A 17,556-nucleotide genomic window follows, 5' to 3' on the forward strand; every position below is an offset into this window, starting at 1 on the left:
TGATCCCAGCCAGTTTTTAAATTCTTTATAGTGGGATCAACTGATGATGTTACCAATAGCGAATTCTAAATGGGAAGCCTTCACGGACTTAATTTTGGAGGCTTCTAGGTTTTTCATTCCAACTAAGAAATACTGTTCTAGGTTTAGGCCTAAATGGAGGTCAGATGAATTAATGAGGCTAGTGGCAGAGAAGAAGAATGTATGGGATGCATATTAAGTATCAGACGATACAGAATACTATGGCAGGTATAAACTAGTCTGTTATCAAGTCACAAAGAAGGTTAGGCAGATTAGGATAAATCTTTGTCAAAGGATGCAAAGAAAAACACCAAGGAGTTCTTTACTTATGTAAAGCATATTGATGAAGGTATATCAGGTTTAATGTCTTGAAGAAAAGGGATGAATCAGATTGGACCACTTAACATAGATGGATTGACTGTTGATGATCATGCTCAGGTAGCTGATAAACTGAATGAGTATTTTGCATCTACATTCACACATGAGGAGTTATTCAATGAGGGGAATGCCAGAAGTTTATCAAACGCTAACAGGGAGCTATGTGATTTTGCAATAACTGAGAGCAAATGGAGGAGAAATTGTTGAAGTTAAACATAAGAAAGGCACCTGGGGTGGATGAAATATGTCCAGTTATATTAAAGGAAGTAAGCAAATTGTTAGCCACAATTATGAGAGCTTCCTTGGACTCATGAAAGACCCCATGGACTGGCAGTTTGAAAATGTATCACCAATTCACAAAGGAGGTTCAAAAGGTGACACAAGTAACTACGGACCAGTTAGTTTAACCTGGGGTGGATGAAATCTGTCCAGTTATATTAAAGGAAGTAAGCAAATTGTTAGCCACAATTATGAGAGCTTCCTTGGACTCATGGAGGACCCCATGGACTGGCAGTTTGAAAATGTATCACCAATTCACAAAGGAGGTTCAAAAGGTGACACAAGTAACTAGAGACCAGTTAGTTTAACTTTTGTTCCAGAGAAAATAATGGAATTACTGGTTAAAGAAGCATTGAAGGATCATCTATACAAGACTGCAGTAACAGTTAAGACACAGCATGGGTTTGTCAAAGGGAGGTCTTGTCTGACCAATTTGATTGCTTACTATGATGTGGTCACAGAGGAATTGAATGCCAAAAATATTTTTGATATCCTATACTTGGATTTCAGGAAAGCTTTTGATACTGTGGCACATGGAAAACTGCTGTACAAATTGGAGAGGTATGGTATCAAGGGTAAGCTTCTACAATGGATAAAGAGATGGTTGAGTGTGAGACAACAGAGAGTGGCAATCCATGGACACTGCTCTTCATGGACAAATGTTATTAGTGGAGTTCCCCAGGGTTCGGTGTTGGGCCCATTGTTGTTTTATATATTTATCAATGATATTGATGAAGGCATATCAGGTTTAATGTCCAAATTTGCAGATGATACAAAGGTTGGCAGGGGTGTTAACAACAGTAATGACAATATGCTACTCCAACTGGATCTAGATAAGTTGGGAAAATGGGCTGAGAAGTGGCAACTAGAGTTTAACTTTGACAAATGCAAAGTACTGCATATGGGTGGCAGTAACCGAAGAGAAATGTACCAACTGGGTGGTGGTACTACACTCAGGGAAGTGGAAAGTGAAAAAGACCTGGGGGATAATTTTGCAGCCAAATATGAAGTTCGCTGACAGTGCAGATGAGCTGCCAGGGCAGGTCATGTAGTCTTGTCAATGATATATAGGAATTTTGCTAGCAGGGACAGGGAGGTGATAATCCTGTTATACAAGGCAAGGTCAGGCCACACCTAGAGTACTGTGTACAAGTCTGGAGGCATCATTTTAGGAAGGATGTAGAGTTGGTAGATTGAGGGCAACAAGATTGGTGAGGGGAACAAAGGGGTGCTGCAAATTGCAGCGCCTGGAAAGTAGGCACCTGCGAGGTGATCTGATCGAGGTGTATAACGCCTTGAATGGGTTGAGCAAGCTGAATGCTGACGGGATTCTTCGTCTTGCTCAGACTAAGAACCTGAGGAGGTGCAATTTAAATTGAGGAAAGATAGTTGTAGAATCCGGTCCCGGCCTCCGTAGCCAAGTGGGCAAGAGCGGGAGTGCAGTAGCACACGTTTTTTTTTTTTTTTTTTTTTTTTTTTTTTAGTTGTAGAATAGATGTGCGGAAATTTACCTTTGGCCAGCAGGTAATTGATTGGTGGAACAGACTTCCATCTTTTGTTGTTGAAGCTAATAACCTAAATAAATTTAAGGTTGAGCTGGATAGGAATTTGGAACGAATGGAGGGATGAAGTGGGAGTGTTTTTTTTTTTTTTTTTTTTTTTTTTTTCGTTTTAGCTGATGCTGCATAAGCTTGCTTTCTTGCATCGTATGCCAATGCTAAAGTGCCGCCAAACTAATGCCAATGCTAAAGTGTTGTACGTACTATATTGAAATAAACTTCTCTTATTATTTTACAAGTACATATGTATCTACATGCACTTCCTTAACTGTATAATTCGTGCCAGGAATGAGGGATACCCTAGAGGGGAGGGGAAAATTGTCGCAAGGTCAGTATATGAAAATTTTCTGTGTTAAATGAGATTGACCATATCCGAGCTGTTCTTGGCCCACATTAGCTTGGATAATCGGAACTCTACTGTATTTGCAAACCTACTTAAAATTAACATCACAGTATTTACAATCAAGAAAATAAAAACTTTCAAAGCTTGAGACAATTTTCAGCTCATTTGGCGTCATTACTAGACTTTGATATTACTGCCTTCTGGATTTTAACATTTATTTAAGACTAATTTGTTAATTAATTAAGACTTATTAATTTAATATTCAGCAGCTTTTTGCAGATGAAGAGTTGAATATTGCTACTGATCGTCTTCTAGGTTTGCCCCCACATATTTTGCCAGACTATGATCTAGATGAAGCCCGGATACGATTAAGTACGATTGTTGTGGAACTGGAAGATATCAGACCTATTAGTTCAACAGCTGTGAAACTTTTTTGGGAGGTAAGGTCACACATTTCAGTTATTTTCTCGACATTTTCAGAATACCGGATTGTTGATATGAATATTCTATCAAATACTGTAAAAGTACTACATACAAAAGTTGTGCTTACTTTGGTTTTAAATAACAGCAATTAAAAAGATGTAATGGTAGTTGCAGAAACAATTGGGGAATTTTAATTCCACATCTGGTAAGTAGCTGACACAGAGAACTTGATTATTATTTGTTGTACAAGAATACTGCATTTACAGAATGAATGCATTTACTTCCACTTACAGAATGAAGATATTTCTGTAACTCCTATCACGAGCCATCTATGGCATATTTACATTGATGTTACATATGAACATCTGCCACTCATTTAAAGAGATCTTTGCTTTATTTCCATCAATGACCTGAGGGATTTCTAAAATCCTCTTCAAGGCTGTAGTTCGTCAATCTCAGGCAGTGGGAGTAGGTTTACTCTCACGACTTATTCCAGATATTTCAGCCAGCACAATGTATAATTTGGCCAGTGAACACACCCTGCAGACAACTGTATAATACAGTCATCAAGCTTGGATGTTAAAAATAATAATTAAAAAAAAAACAAGCTATCATATAAAAGTCCATATTCATATTTAAATTTTAACTGGTGTGCACACAATTCAGAGTTAGTCTTTTGTAATAAATATGATCAAGACTAAACACTTCAGGTAAATAAAGAATTAAATTGATTTTTTTTTGCAATGTAGAAAAGTGTTATAGGTAAACATAAATTTAGGAAGTATATGAAGTATAACAGCATTTCAGATGTGATTAATCTTAAAAATTAGAGTATATCTAGCATTGTACCTACTTTGGTTTTAAATAACAGTAATTGTAATACTTAAAATTTTTGCTATAAAACTAGCAATATTGAACAGATGTTTTAGACAAACAATAGTCATTGTGTGACTATTGCTGAACTGCCTCACTGTTTCACTGAAAATAACGTGAAAAATCCCACAGTATCCAGTATGCTATTCATAGTAATTAAGATTAGTGTAAATGCTCACTATAATAGCAAAATAAATTATAGTTTATAATAGCAAAATAAATTTAGAGCAAGATTGTCATCGTAGAATTATGTAACAGATTGACAAATTCATACTTGATAAAAGAGAACAGATTACCTAGAGAGAAATTTTAGTAAATTAAACTAAAATTCAAGCATTATACTGAAGGAGTTGATATTATTCATATTTAAAAAAATCAATAATAACAGTTAAATTTTCTTTTATTAATCACTAATTATTACTCTTCTGTTTCTCTAGTGAGATATAGTGATATAGAATTTTAAGTGCTGATCAATAATATGGAAATTACTTTTGAATATCATGTATGGTTCCCAAGAGAATTTTTGTTATCTTGTAGAATACTGGATAAAAAAAAAAAAAAAAAAATTATACACTATAATTTTTAAGCTGGTGGGTACAAGTTTTCTACGCCGTAAGTAAGCAGTTATAAATTGTAAGCATATATTAATTATCGTTGACCTGACAGAGAACGTAATTTAATGATTAAAATAAGATTAAATATATAGTATACATATCTACCGTATCCAATCTTCAATATTTTATACACATTATGGTTGTAATGCATAATTGCTCTGCAAATGCATTGACCCATAAATATTAGTTACAGTTGTTATAATTATTAACTTCCTTTCATTACGGCGTAGAAAACTTGTACCCACCCTACCGGCTTGCAAATTATAGTGTATAATTTTTTTTTTATTTTTTTATTTACATAGTTAAATTCATTTAAGTTTACTTAAGTTCACGCTGAGGTAACTTGCAAATTCAGCTCAGGGTCCTACTATAGGAATGAGTTTGCGATCCCGGGCATACCCGAGCCACAACTTATATCTTGTCTTGTCTATAAACTGTCCTACACTCTTTATTTTTATTTCTCCAAAATTATTAGGGTAATCCGAGGATGTAGGAGAAACTACTTCTTATCTATACTACTATTTTTCGCCTTTATGGAGTTCAGGTTCTATTATTCCTACTCTTTTAGTTTTTCTTCTTACTATCTGCATGTTTCTCTTTGCGTTAACTTAAATCTGATTACTTAAATTTGATTGGTTAATTAATTAATTATTTAATTTTATTTATTTATTTTTACCATATCCATTACATAGGGGGCACCACATATTATTGTGATCTTGACTACTATTGTTGTTACTACATTATGTCCTGGATACGGTAGATATGCATTATACTATATATTCAATCTTATTTTAATCATTAAATTACGTTCTCTGTCGGCTCAACGATGATTAATATATGCTTACATTTATAATTGCTTACTTATAATTTCTTACTTTTGATGCTAAATTTTCTTAACTGTTTTTAATTACCTATATTTGGTTTAAATTCAAATTACCTAGCATATATTGATCATTACAGAAACAGAGAACTTCTTGTTGTTTTTTGCTTTCAGTCTGGGTGGTTGGCCCCAGTTGAAGTCATCTGGATTGTGGGTAAACAACGATAACAATTTTTTTTTTTTAAATCCTTTACGTTTTCTTAAAATTCCTGAATGGTATTATTTGATTTACCTGTTCTATTATTATCTTCAATATTTTATACATATTTTATACACATTATGGTTGCAATGCATAATTGCTCTGCAGCTGCATTGACCCATAAATATTAGTTACAGTTGTTATAATTATTAACTTCCTTTCATTATTACCGATATATATATATATATATATCGGTATATATATATATATATATATATATATATATATATATTTCAGTTTCGAATATTATCTCCAAGTTACGTTTTATGACTTTCTTCTCTCCTGTCAAGTTATATGTATTAATTTATAATGTTATGTTTGTAAAAACTAGGTCATTATATGTATTTAGTTAAAAAAGTACAATTTAATTGACAATGAAATTTAATAAGATTAGTAAATTTTATTGATTAATTGATACTACTGTACTCGCTATCTAGTTTTCCGTTAAACATTATGCTATCTAGTTCGGGGTATATGTTGTATCATATAACAATGGCAACAAGTTATGAACGGAAATCTACGGATACAAGGTATTAATTACTTTCAAATTCGCACTATCTAAATTAAAAATAAACCACGGATGTTGACTAGTTCTATAAACTAGTTATAGAAAATAATTTAATCTAACAGTTAAGTCAATAAACCAGCTAAATATAATTAAAAACTTAGCATTCGCAGGAGCTGCAAAACTTGTCCAACATGTGGATTGATACCCTTGCCCATAATAAGTAATAACCTACAAAATCGCTAACTAAGTTCGAATTAAACTAAAGTATTGTTACTAGAATATAAAGCAACTCTCGAAAATAAATTAATGTGCCAATTTAAGTCAATAAAAGAGCAAAAATTAAAAAAAAAAACTTCTCTATTAGCTGGAGCTGTAAAAAACTTTGCTTGTTCACGCTTACTCTCGTACCCAAATCCCCACTCACTCATGAGGCTTTTATCACTGATGCCCCTAAAACCCTAATTTTGATAACTTATAATAATCCAATGAGTTTTTCTTATTTATTATTAGTTTCAATAGTTCATCCTTCATCGATTTAGGTCTAAACATTGAACAGTATCTCTTTGTTGGTATAAAAAGCTTACTAGTTCCTATGATTACTTCTCTGACTGCTTCCCATTTAGAATTTTCAGTTGGTCACTCTGAAAGGAATTAGGAACTATCTAAGACAACTGTGGTTATTTACAAAAAAATTTGTTCCCGTTACTCTTGACAGTAAAAGAGTCAAGAGTAAAGGGAAGTCATTGATAACATGATATAGTACTGTGTGTTATAGAAAGTGTTGCTTTCTTTCGCTGCCTCTCAAACATGTTGGTGCAGAAAATGGTAATATAAATCCACTAAAGTTTTGCTATTGTATGAGTGACCAACCCACAAGTTTCAGTCAATATATGAAATTTAAAACACCTAATTATAAAACTTCATTTACTGGCTCATTCTATTTGTCTTTGTTGTTCATTATTCTCATCACAATGATTTTTCTTATAAAAGACTCCACATCTTATTTTTGTTTTCCCAGTATTTGACTAAACTTCACTCTTCCTGATTTATTGATTAGACCGGGGTTCGAGCCCGTCACCACCAAATACGGAGGATGCGGAACGGTCAGGGAATGAACACCGCATATCTCGGAGCAATATGGTCTTAGTAGGTGGTAGATGACTTTCATCAACCGGTGAAATACCACCACTTTGCTTATTGGAGGCTTGAAGTGGTGAAACCCATGTTTAGTCTCTAGAGCAAAGTTTCCGGGATCCCCCCATACTTCTCCTTCAACCGATGCACGGTACTAAGTACTATAGGTTTTGATACCTTTCGTGTTTGGGGTTTTCATAAAAAAAAAAAAGTTGCTAATGCTCCTTAAAACCAAATAACAACAACTCTTCGGTTATTACTACCCATATGCAGTACTTTGCATTTGTCAATGTTAAATTCCAGTTGCCACTTCTCAGCCCATTTTCACAACTTATCTAGATCCAGTTGGAGTAGTATACTCTCTGTAGCCAAGTGGTCAGGAGCAGGAGTGCAGCGGCAAACGCTCTTTGAGTAGACCGGGGTTCAAGCCCCTGACCTGTAAATACGGTCGATCTGCCAACCCACACTGGACCAGCATGGCAGATTATGGTCCATTTCCCTCAGCATGAATTGTTGAGGAGGCTTCCATCCTGCAGTGGGTCGATAATGGCTGCAATTTACTTTACTTTTTTTACTGTCATTACTGTCATTGACAACCCTGCCAACCTTTGTATCATCTGCAAAATTGGACATTACGTTCATCAATATCATTTATAAATATATAAAACAACAATGGGCCCAACACTGAACCATGGAAACTCCACTAACAACATTTCTCCACGAATTGAAGTGCCCGTTGATTACCACTCTCTGTCGTCTCCCACTCAACCATCCCTTTATCCGTTGTAGCAGCTTACACTTAATGCCTTACCTCTCCAATTTGTACAGCAGTCTTCCATGTGAAACGGTGTCAAAAGCTTTCCTGAAATCCAAGTAGCATTAGCATTAGCATTAGTAGAGGCATATGATGCAAGAAAGCAAACTTATTCAGCATCAGCCAAAAAAAAAAAAAAAAAAAAACAACCACTACTCCCATTTCACCCTCAATTCGTTCGAAATACCTGTCCAGCTGAGCCTTAAATTTGTTTAGGCTATCAACTTTAACAACAAGCGATGGAAGTCTATTCCACAAACCAACTGCCCGCTGGCTAAAGGCGAATTTCCGCACATCTATCCGACATCCGTCCTTCCTCAATTTGAATTTATGCCCTCTCAGGTGATTATTCTGAGCAAGAGGAAGAATCCCATCGGCATTGAGCATGCTCAAGCCATTCAAAGCCTTGTACACCTCTATCAGATCACCTGGGCAATGCCTAGTCTCCAGGCTCTGTAATTTGCAAAACTTAAGCCTTTCTTCGTAAGAGCAACCCTTTGTTCCATTCACTAATCTTGTTGCCCTTCTCTGTACTCGTTCCAGCAGCTCTACATCCTTCTTGAAATGAGGCCTCCAGACCTGTATACAGTACTCAAGGTGTGGCCTGACCAATGCCTTATACAAGGGAATAATCACATCCCTGTCCCTGCTAGAAAAATTCCTGTATATCATTGACAAGACACCATGAGCTACTCTTGCAGCTCGTCTGCACTGCTCAGAGAACTTCATATCTGCCTGCACAATTACCCCCAGGTCCTTTTCATTCTCTACCACTGTCAGCGTAGTACCACAGAGTTCATACGTTGATCTGGGGTTACTGTTTCCCATATGTAGTACTTTACATTTGTCAATGTTAAACTTCATTTGCCACCTCTCAGCCCATCTGCTCAACCTTTCCAGATCCTGTTGCAGCAGCATAGTATCAGTAGTGTCCTTAACAACCCTGCCAACCTTTGTATCGTCTGCAAACTTGGACATTAAGCCTGATACACCATCATCAATATAATTTATAAATACAGAAAACAACAATGGACCCAACACTGAACCCTGAGGAACTCCACTAATAACATTAGTCCACGTTGAGCAGTGTCCATTGATTACCACTCTCTGTCTTCTGCCACTCAACCATCCCTTTATCCATAGCAGCAATTTGCCTCGAATGCCACACTTCTCCAATTTGTGCAGCAGTCTTCCATGCGCAACAGTATCAAAAGCCTTTCTAAGATCCAAATATATAATATCAAAGTTATTCCCTGCATCCAGTTCTTTTGTGACTACATCATAGTATCCAATCAAATTGGTCAGACAAGACCTGCCCTTAACAAACCCATGCTGTGTCTGAGCTATAACTGAATTCTTGTCCAGATGATCCTGCAGTGCTTCTTTAACCAGTGCCTCCATTAATTTTCCTGGAACCGAAGTTAAACTAACAGGTCTATAATTACCTGTGTCAGCCTTTGATCCTCCTTTGTGAATTGGGGTTACATTTGCACATCTCCAGTCCATGGGTACCTCCCCTGAGTCCAAAGAAGCTCTCATAATTATGGCTAGGGGTCTGCTTACTTCCTTTGCTGCCTCCTTTAATATAACTGGATAGATCCCATCCACCCCGGGTGCCTTTTTTATGTTTATCCTCAACAATTTCTCCTCCACTTTCCTCTCAGTTATTAGAAAATTATCTAGCTCACTGCCAATGTTTACTTCACCTACGACATTCCCCTTCCTGAATAACTCCTCATGTGTGAATGTAGATGCAAAATACTCGTTTAGATTGTTAGCCACCTGAGCTGGATCCTCAACTGTTGAACCATCAACATCCAGTGGACCAATCTGATTCATCCCTTTCCTTCTTGAGTTTAAATAGGTAAAGAACTCTTTTCTGTTTTTCTTTGTATCCTTTCCCAAGGATGTCTCATAATCTGCCTTTGCCTGCCTAATCTCCTTTGTGACTTGGTTACAGACCAACTTATATCTATCATAGGCTTCCACGTCACCCATTAATTTGTATGTATCCCATGCATTTTTCTTCTCTGCCATATGTCTCATTAGTTCATCTGACAACCATTTAGGCCTGAACCTTGAACAATATTTCTTGGTTGGTATGTAAAGCCTGGTAGCTTCCAAGATTAGTTCCTTGAATGCTTCCCATTTTGAATTTGCTGTTGGTAACATCATCAGTTGGTCCCACTGTATAGAATTTAAATACTGTCTCAGACCAGCATAGTCGCCTTTACGAAAGCAAAAACCCTTCCCTTTACCTCTGATGGTAGTTACCTCCTTGAGTAAATCCCACTTCAGCACACTGTGATCACTGCCACCCAGTGGTTCATTTATCTGCAGATTCCTAATGCATGAAGAATCACTACTGATAATCAGATCAAGAGTATTACTCCCTCTAGTTGCCTCCCGAACATGCTGGTGTAGAAAACAATCATCCAGTAAATCCACAAAAGCCTTGCTAGTGTGTGAGTGACCAACCCACAAATTCCAGTCAATATCTGGTAAATTGAAATCCCCCATTATAAGACTCTCTGATTTACTGGCCCATTCTATTTCCCTGTACAGTATCTTATTATACTCATCAGAGTCATTAGGCCTATAGCACACTCCTACTCTCAATTTTGATTTACCTATGCTTATGTCACACCAAACTGACTCAACACTGCACTGTCCAGCGATGTCAACTGGCTTCACTTCCTTGGATTTTATGTGTTTTTTAACTAATAGCATAACCCCTCCTCCCTTCCTATCCTGTCTATCCTTTCTGTAGACGTTGTACTCCCCAAATTCCAGTTCTGCATTCCTTATATCTGTGTGACACCACGTCTCTGATATCCCAACAATATCTGCCTTTGATGTTTTGAGTAATACCTCAAATTCATCAAATTTATTTACTAAACTCCTAGCATTAGTGTACACGCAAGTATACATGCACCTGTTTCTATTCTTAGCTACCCTAACACAACCCATGTGTTTACTTGTACCGCAATGACTTCCAGCAGTCTCTGAAATATCCTGCATCTTGTTTTTCAGGCTTCTGCTCATTCCAATAGAAGCAGTGCAAGAATCTCTTTCACCTCTGCCCGTGGCTACTGTTAATCCATTAGTCTTTGTCTCCCCCCAAGCTAGCAGTTTTCCGACCCACCTAACACTGCCTCGATAGCATCAGCAAATATTCTTGCACCCTTTCTATTTAAGTGTATCCCATCCCTGTAGAAGCAATCTCTCCTGTTAACAAGTACAGTCCAGGCTGAAAAAAATTCTACCCCTTCAGCCTTGCACAATCTTTCCAGGGCCGAATTGATCGACAAGGCTCTCATCATATACTCCCTCCTATCGTGTCTGGGCAGAATTGCAGACACTTTCAAATTCAACCCTACTTCACGGCTTTTTTTCAACAGTGACCTGTACTTGTTAAGTAATTCCGCTGGTCTCCTACTCTTAATATCATTAGTGCCAACGTGTACAACTATATCACCTTTTGTGCCCTTAAAAGATGATATCTGCTCTACAACGTCATCAACCTTTGCCCCTGGCAGACATACCCTGGTCCTGTTCCACCTATCCTTTTTACAAAGCATGTTCCCCGTTTCCCTGACAATTGAGTCACCAACAACTACTAGTTCCTGTTGGACCAGCGCATTCTGCCTTGGGGGCTGCTTCTGTGTTGCAAGATGACCAAGTCCAAGCTCTGGTGTTGATGTGGGCAGCTGAGAGCTTGATGGGCCCCTCAATTTATTTCCTTCGAGGGCATCCACCCTGTCCTTCAAGGTCTCATATAGGCCCATAACAACGCCGAGTTGTCGCTTAATTTCCTTGCACTCCTTGCATCGTGCACACACAAAGACATCCCCCATGGCAGTATCATGTCCCGTACCCGAATGCTCCGCAAACATCAAGCAAACAGTGCATCTTAAAAGGCCGTGATTCAGGGGGCAACCGCCCCCCTCAGTTCTCCCCTGAATCACAGCACTCCCATTAGCTTGAGCCTTTTGCTTTGCTGCTCTGGTCAGAGTCATGATTTCGATTTAAATGTCAATAAAATTTCAATTTCAGAACAAAATTAAAACCTTAAACTTGTATCTTAACACAGTTATAACGCTATATTTATTTCAAAAGTAATTTTGGCATTCAGTTCCTTTTGTGACCACATCATAGTATCCAATCAAATTGGTCAGACAAGACTTCCCTTTAACAAATGCATGCTGTTTCTTAGCTGTTACTGTAGTGTTGTCTAGATGATCCTGCAATGCTTCTTTAACCAGTGATTCCGTTATTTTCCCTGGAACACAAGTTAAGCTAAGAGGTCTGTAGTTACTTGTGTCACCTTTTGAACCCCCTTTGTGAATTGGTGATACATTTTCAAACTGCCAGTCCTTGGGGACCTCCCCTGAATCCAAGGAATCTCATAATTATGGCTAATGATTTGCTTACTTCCTTTGCTGCCTCCTTTAATATAATTGGATAGATTTCATCCACCCCAGGTGCCTTCCTTATGTTTAACTTTAACAAATTTTCCTCCACTTTGCTCTCAGCTATTACCAATTCAGTTAGCTTCCTGTTAGCGTTTGATAAACATTTGGCACTCCCCTCATTGAATGACTCCTCAAGGGTGAATGTAGATGCAAAATACTCATTCAGTTTGTCAGCTACCTGAGCATGATCATCAATAGTTAACCCATGTGTGTTAAGTGGTCCAATCTGATTCATCCTTTTCCTTCTAGATTTTACATAAGTAAAGAACTCTTTGCTGTTTTTCTTTGCATCCTTTGCCAAAGATTTCTCGTAATCTGCTTCGCTTGCCTAACCTCCTTTATGACTTGATTAGAGACTAGTTTATAAATGCATTCTTCCTCTTTTTCTCTTCCACAAGCCTCATTAATTCATCTGACATCCATTTAGGCCTAAACCTTGAACGGTATTTCTTACTTGGAATGAAAAGCCTAATAGCGTCCAAAATTAAGTCCCTGAAGGCTTCCCATTTAGAATTCAACAGTGGGAACATAATCAGTTGATCCCACTGTACAGAATTTAAAAACTATCTGATCTGTCAGAATTTAAAAACTGTATGAAAAGTTTCCTCAGTTCATCTGATATTCATTTAGGCATATACCTTGAAGACTATTTCTTAGTTGGTATTAAAAGCCTAGTAGATTCTATTATTAATTCCTTCAATGCTTCCCATTTAGAATTTGCTGATTGTAACATCACTTGGTCTCGGTATATAGAATTTAAATACTAAGACCACTGTACAGTAATACCCCGAAGTTACGCGATAGGTGGGTCCGACGAAAATCGCGTAAGTCGAATTCGCGTAAGTCGGGGTACAACTTTGCATATAAATACATATAAATTTTGCTTAATTGGGACCAACGACTAACAAAAACACTAGTTTAGAAGAAAAATATTAATAAAATTGCAGTTCTTTATACATATTAATACAAAATATGTATTAAAAAAAACAAATGACTTACGTAAAAAAGTTATTTCGATGTCGATGGCTTCATAAAATCTAACAAATTCGTCTGACGACACAGCGCGTTCTTTTTTTCACGCAGAATTTCTTCGTAGCAAGCTAATAATTTTTTTATTCCTTGCTTTGTAGCTATAACGCGTTCTTCGTTGGAGTCTATGTTTTCTAAAATTTTTAAGCCCTTTTCAATTTTCAACCTGTCAAGTTTGCAATTGTCATGTGCTTTTCGCCGTTGCTTCATTTAGGCCTGTAGCACGTGCAATATCACATGGTCTTTCATTTCGCTCAAAGCGTTTCACAATTTCATATTTTTTCTCTATCGACAGAGGTGGACTGGCCATAAGCCTTACCGGGGAAACCCCGGTGGGCCAGTGTGATTTTGGCCATAAACCATAGTATGAGGCCACTATAAATTTTCCCGGGTAAGAATTTTTGACCCAGTCCGCCTCTGTTTATCGATAATTGCTTTTCTTTTTCTCTCTGAATCTGCAGTGTCTTCACCAGGACGCTTCCTTTTCACACCTTTTAATTAAGTATTTTACTCATTTTTAGGGAATAAAGCACAATTACAAAACGAGGAGGCACGCTTGATACGCATAAACAAAGCTGCGCGCATGTAGCAACTGAATAAACAACACCATAAAGGCAGAGATACACTATTAACACCTCACATTTCTAGGGGTTACTACCATAAAACAATAAAAATCCAGTTGCGTTTCTGCTAGTGAAATCTGTTATAAACTGGTAGTAAACTCGATCTAATTGCATTTGCGATTATACCGATAGCTGGAATTGTGTTGGTTTTTACGTTATTATGGTGAAATGTGTTTCCCCTTCACTGATATAAAAAAACATAAAAGCAGCAAAGTTGAATTTTGTTCATCTTTCGCTCTCATTCTCCGCCGTCGCACCGTATATCGATAACATATGAAAAACGACCTTGAAGATAGTGGGCGGCAGCGTTGCCAAACGAAAAAAATCAAGAACCGCGTAACTCCGAGTTCGCGTAAGTCGGGGTAGCGTAAGTCGGGGTATTACTGTAGTCATATTTTATGGAAGCATAAACCCCTCCTTTTACCCTTGATGGTATTTACATCTTTAATTAAATCCCAAATCAATACACCGTGTATCTACAGATTCTTAATGCATGAATAATCACTGCTGATAATCAGATCAAGACTCTTAATCCTCTGGTTGCCTCTATAACATGCTGCTGTAGAAAACTCTTTTCCAATAAATCCACAAAAGTCCTGCTAGTGTGTGAGTGACCAAACCTCAAGATCCAGTCAATATCTATAAAGTTAAAATCCCACATTAGAAGACATTCTGCTTTACTGCCCACTCTATTTCTCCATACAGCTGATTTTGTGCTCATCAAAGTCATTAGGACTATTATACACTATCTCATTTTTGCTTTCTCAGTGCTTATGTCATACTTATGTCATGATTAGTAATTAGGCAGATGCACTGCCTGAGATATTTTGTGGTTTTTAGCTAACAGCATGACCCCTCCTTCCTTTCTATCCTTACTATCCTTTCTGTACACATTGTACTCCCCAAATTCCAATGATACTCTATATGACACCATGTCTCTGATATCACAACAATATCTGCCTTTGATGTCTTCCCCAGTACCTCAGATTTATTTACTATACTCCTAGCAATGGTGTACATGCATCTGTTCTTACTTTTAGCCCAACACAGCCTGTGTATTTACTTGTTTCATGATGACTCCCAGTAGTTCTTGAAATCCCCAGCACCTTGCTTTCCACTTGGACAAGAATCACTTTCACTTCTGCCTGCGGCTACTGTTAATCTATTAGTCTTTGAATCCTTGCTAAGCTAGTAGTTTTCCAACCCACCTAACACTGCCTTGATAGTATCAGCAAATAATCTTTCTCCCTTTCTCTTTAAGTGTATTTCATCCCTGTAGAAGCAGTCTCTCCTATTAAGTATCAGAGATCACGCCGAGAAAAATTCTACCCCATGATACTTGCACAATCTTTCCAAAGGTTGAATTGATTGACAAGGCTGTCAGTGTATATATCCTCCTATCATATCTGGGCAGAATTTCAAGCACTTTCAAATTTAACTCTAACTTGTGACTTTTTTTTGACATTGCCCGATACTTAAGTAAGTCTGCAGATCTCCTACTCTTAATGTCATTAGTGTCAACACATACAACAATATTCCCATTTTTGCCCCTAAAAGATGATATCTGATCTGCAACATCACCCATATTTTGCCCCTAGCAGACATTCCCTGCTCCTATTCCATGTATCCTTTTAGCTCAATATTTTTCCTTCTAACATTACTATATAAACAATTAAGGCTTGCTGTTCTTGTATACAGCAGACCCTCGATTAACTGGGATCGGATTAACCGGGAAGTGGATTAACCAGGACATTTCAAAACTCCAAATAAAAAAAAATATATATATATTAATCAACCAGAAATCATAAAATTCAAGTAATAACTAGAATAGGTATAAACAGATATTTTGCAAGTCGTAAATAAGTGACAAGCGGCATTATAAGTCGTCATTGGGAGATTAGTGTACCTATTATCTTGGAACCCTGCTGTCTTGACACCCACTGCTCAAAAAAAAGAGAGAGAAGAAATGTTTAGTTTGATTTAGTGTGTCGCGTTGATTGTTGTGTTCCGTTGCATTGCAAAAAGACTACAGTCATGCTCCATCTCTCTTATCAATGACCAACCTACAAGAAGTGAAAATAGACTTGACCTAATTCTGTCTTCTGGTAAATGTATAATTGATGTATCCCCCCCCAAATTTCTTTCCATCTGATCATAGCCCAATTGCAATGCTCATAATGCTACCGTATGTGGACTTCAATGTCAAGGAAAAAATTAAGAGCCAGCCTTTCTGGACCCAAATAAATGCTTATTTGCTGCCAGCTGTATCCCGTGGGAATGTCTACTCAAATGTGATGCCTTATTTGCAACAACTCTCTTAACCAATTGGATCAACTCTATTACAGAATATGCGGCTTCCAAAGTAGTAAGGATGTCATCAAAATCTAAAACCTGGTGGAACTCTAGCCTAACTGCATTGTTTAAACTAAAGTAAACTCTGCACAGAAAATGGAAACTGTCTAATGACACACAAAATAGAATTAACTACTCGAGGGCTAGAGCAATATTTAATAGGGAAAAATCTAGAGCAATCAACCACTACATGAAAGACACACTTGACAGGGGAAAGCTACCTCGTTGCACACATGAAAGTGACACAAATCAGGGGCTTGACAAAGAAGTGTGGATGGACCACATCAGCAGATTCTCCAGATCATATATCATGAGTCTTAAGTCAGGGAGTTTGAGTGGGATCAATTAGTTGACAATGAGATGGAGTCTGTTCTTATCACTAAAGAAGCACTAATACAGAGTATTAACTCCCTCAGGCAACTAACACAGCTGGAGTTGATGGAGTCCCCCACTTCATGGTAAAGTGTCTTAGCCCTTACCTAATTGAACCACTCCAAGCAATTTATAGCTCTATCCTTGCTTGCCGAGTTTTCCCTGAGAACTGGAATAAGTACGCTGTAATTCCAGTGCCGAAAATTACAAAGCCTAAACTCTAACCTTGTGGAACACTATAGGCCAATATCTATTGCATCTACCCTGTTAAAAGTACTGGAGAAAGCTCTGTTGCCAAAGGTGTTGAATCAGATACTGGCTGGGCAGCCTCAACAAATTCATTATTCAATAACTGCAAGATCAACAATAACTAACCTCACAGTTCAAGCCACGATACTAAATGCTTTCCAAGCCAGAAAGGAAATTACAATAATTTATGCTGATATAAAAGCAGCCTTCGATAGTCTGGATGTACATACCTTACTTCATCTGCTCCAACACGCCTTCCAAATAAAAGGAAATTTGCTGAAGTTCCTACAGGCCCTACTTACTTGTCGGTCCATTTATTACCACACAGATAGTCAGATCCTCCAACGCCAACTCCATGCAGGAGTTCCACAGGGTGGAGTTTTATCTGGACTCCTCTTTACTGCCATGATGATCCCGTTCTGCAACGGTAGGGA

General features: G+C 37.5%; 1 protein-coding gene across 3 annotated transcripts in view; it reads left to right on the plus strand.

The window, feature by feature from the left end:
• The window catches only part of LOC150085722 (roundabout homolog 1-like), a 1,418,757-nt gene that overhangs the window by 856,205 nt on the left and 544,996 nt on the right, over window positions 1-17,556 (plus strand). For all 3 annotated transcript variants that reach the window (XM_090374199.1, XM_090374201.1, XM_090374202.1), the window contains exon 12: window positions 2,893-3,017. In XM_090374199.1, the coding sequence (XP_090230325.1) occupies window positions 2,893-3,017 (125 nt within the window). The remainder of the gene's footprint in view (window positions 1-2,892; window positions 3,018-17,556) is intronic.

This window comes from Mastigoproctus giganteus, chromosome 5 (assembly GCF_048544385.1).
Source record: "Mastigoproctus giganteus isolate SK-2022 chromosome 5, ASM4854438v1, whole genome shotgun sequence".
NCBI classification, from domain to species: Eukaryota; Metazoa; Arthropoda; class Arachnida; order Uropygi; family Thelyphonidae; genus Mastigoproctus; species Mastigoproctus giganteus.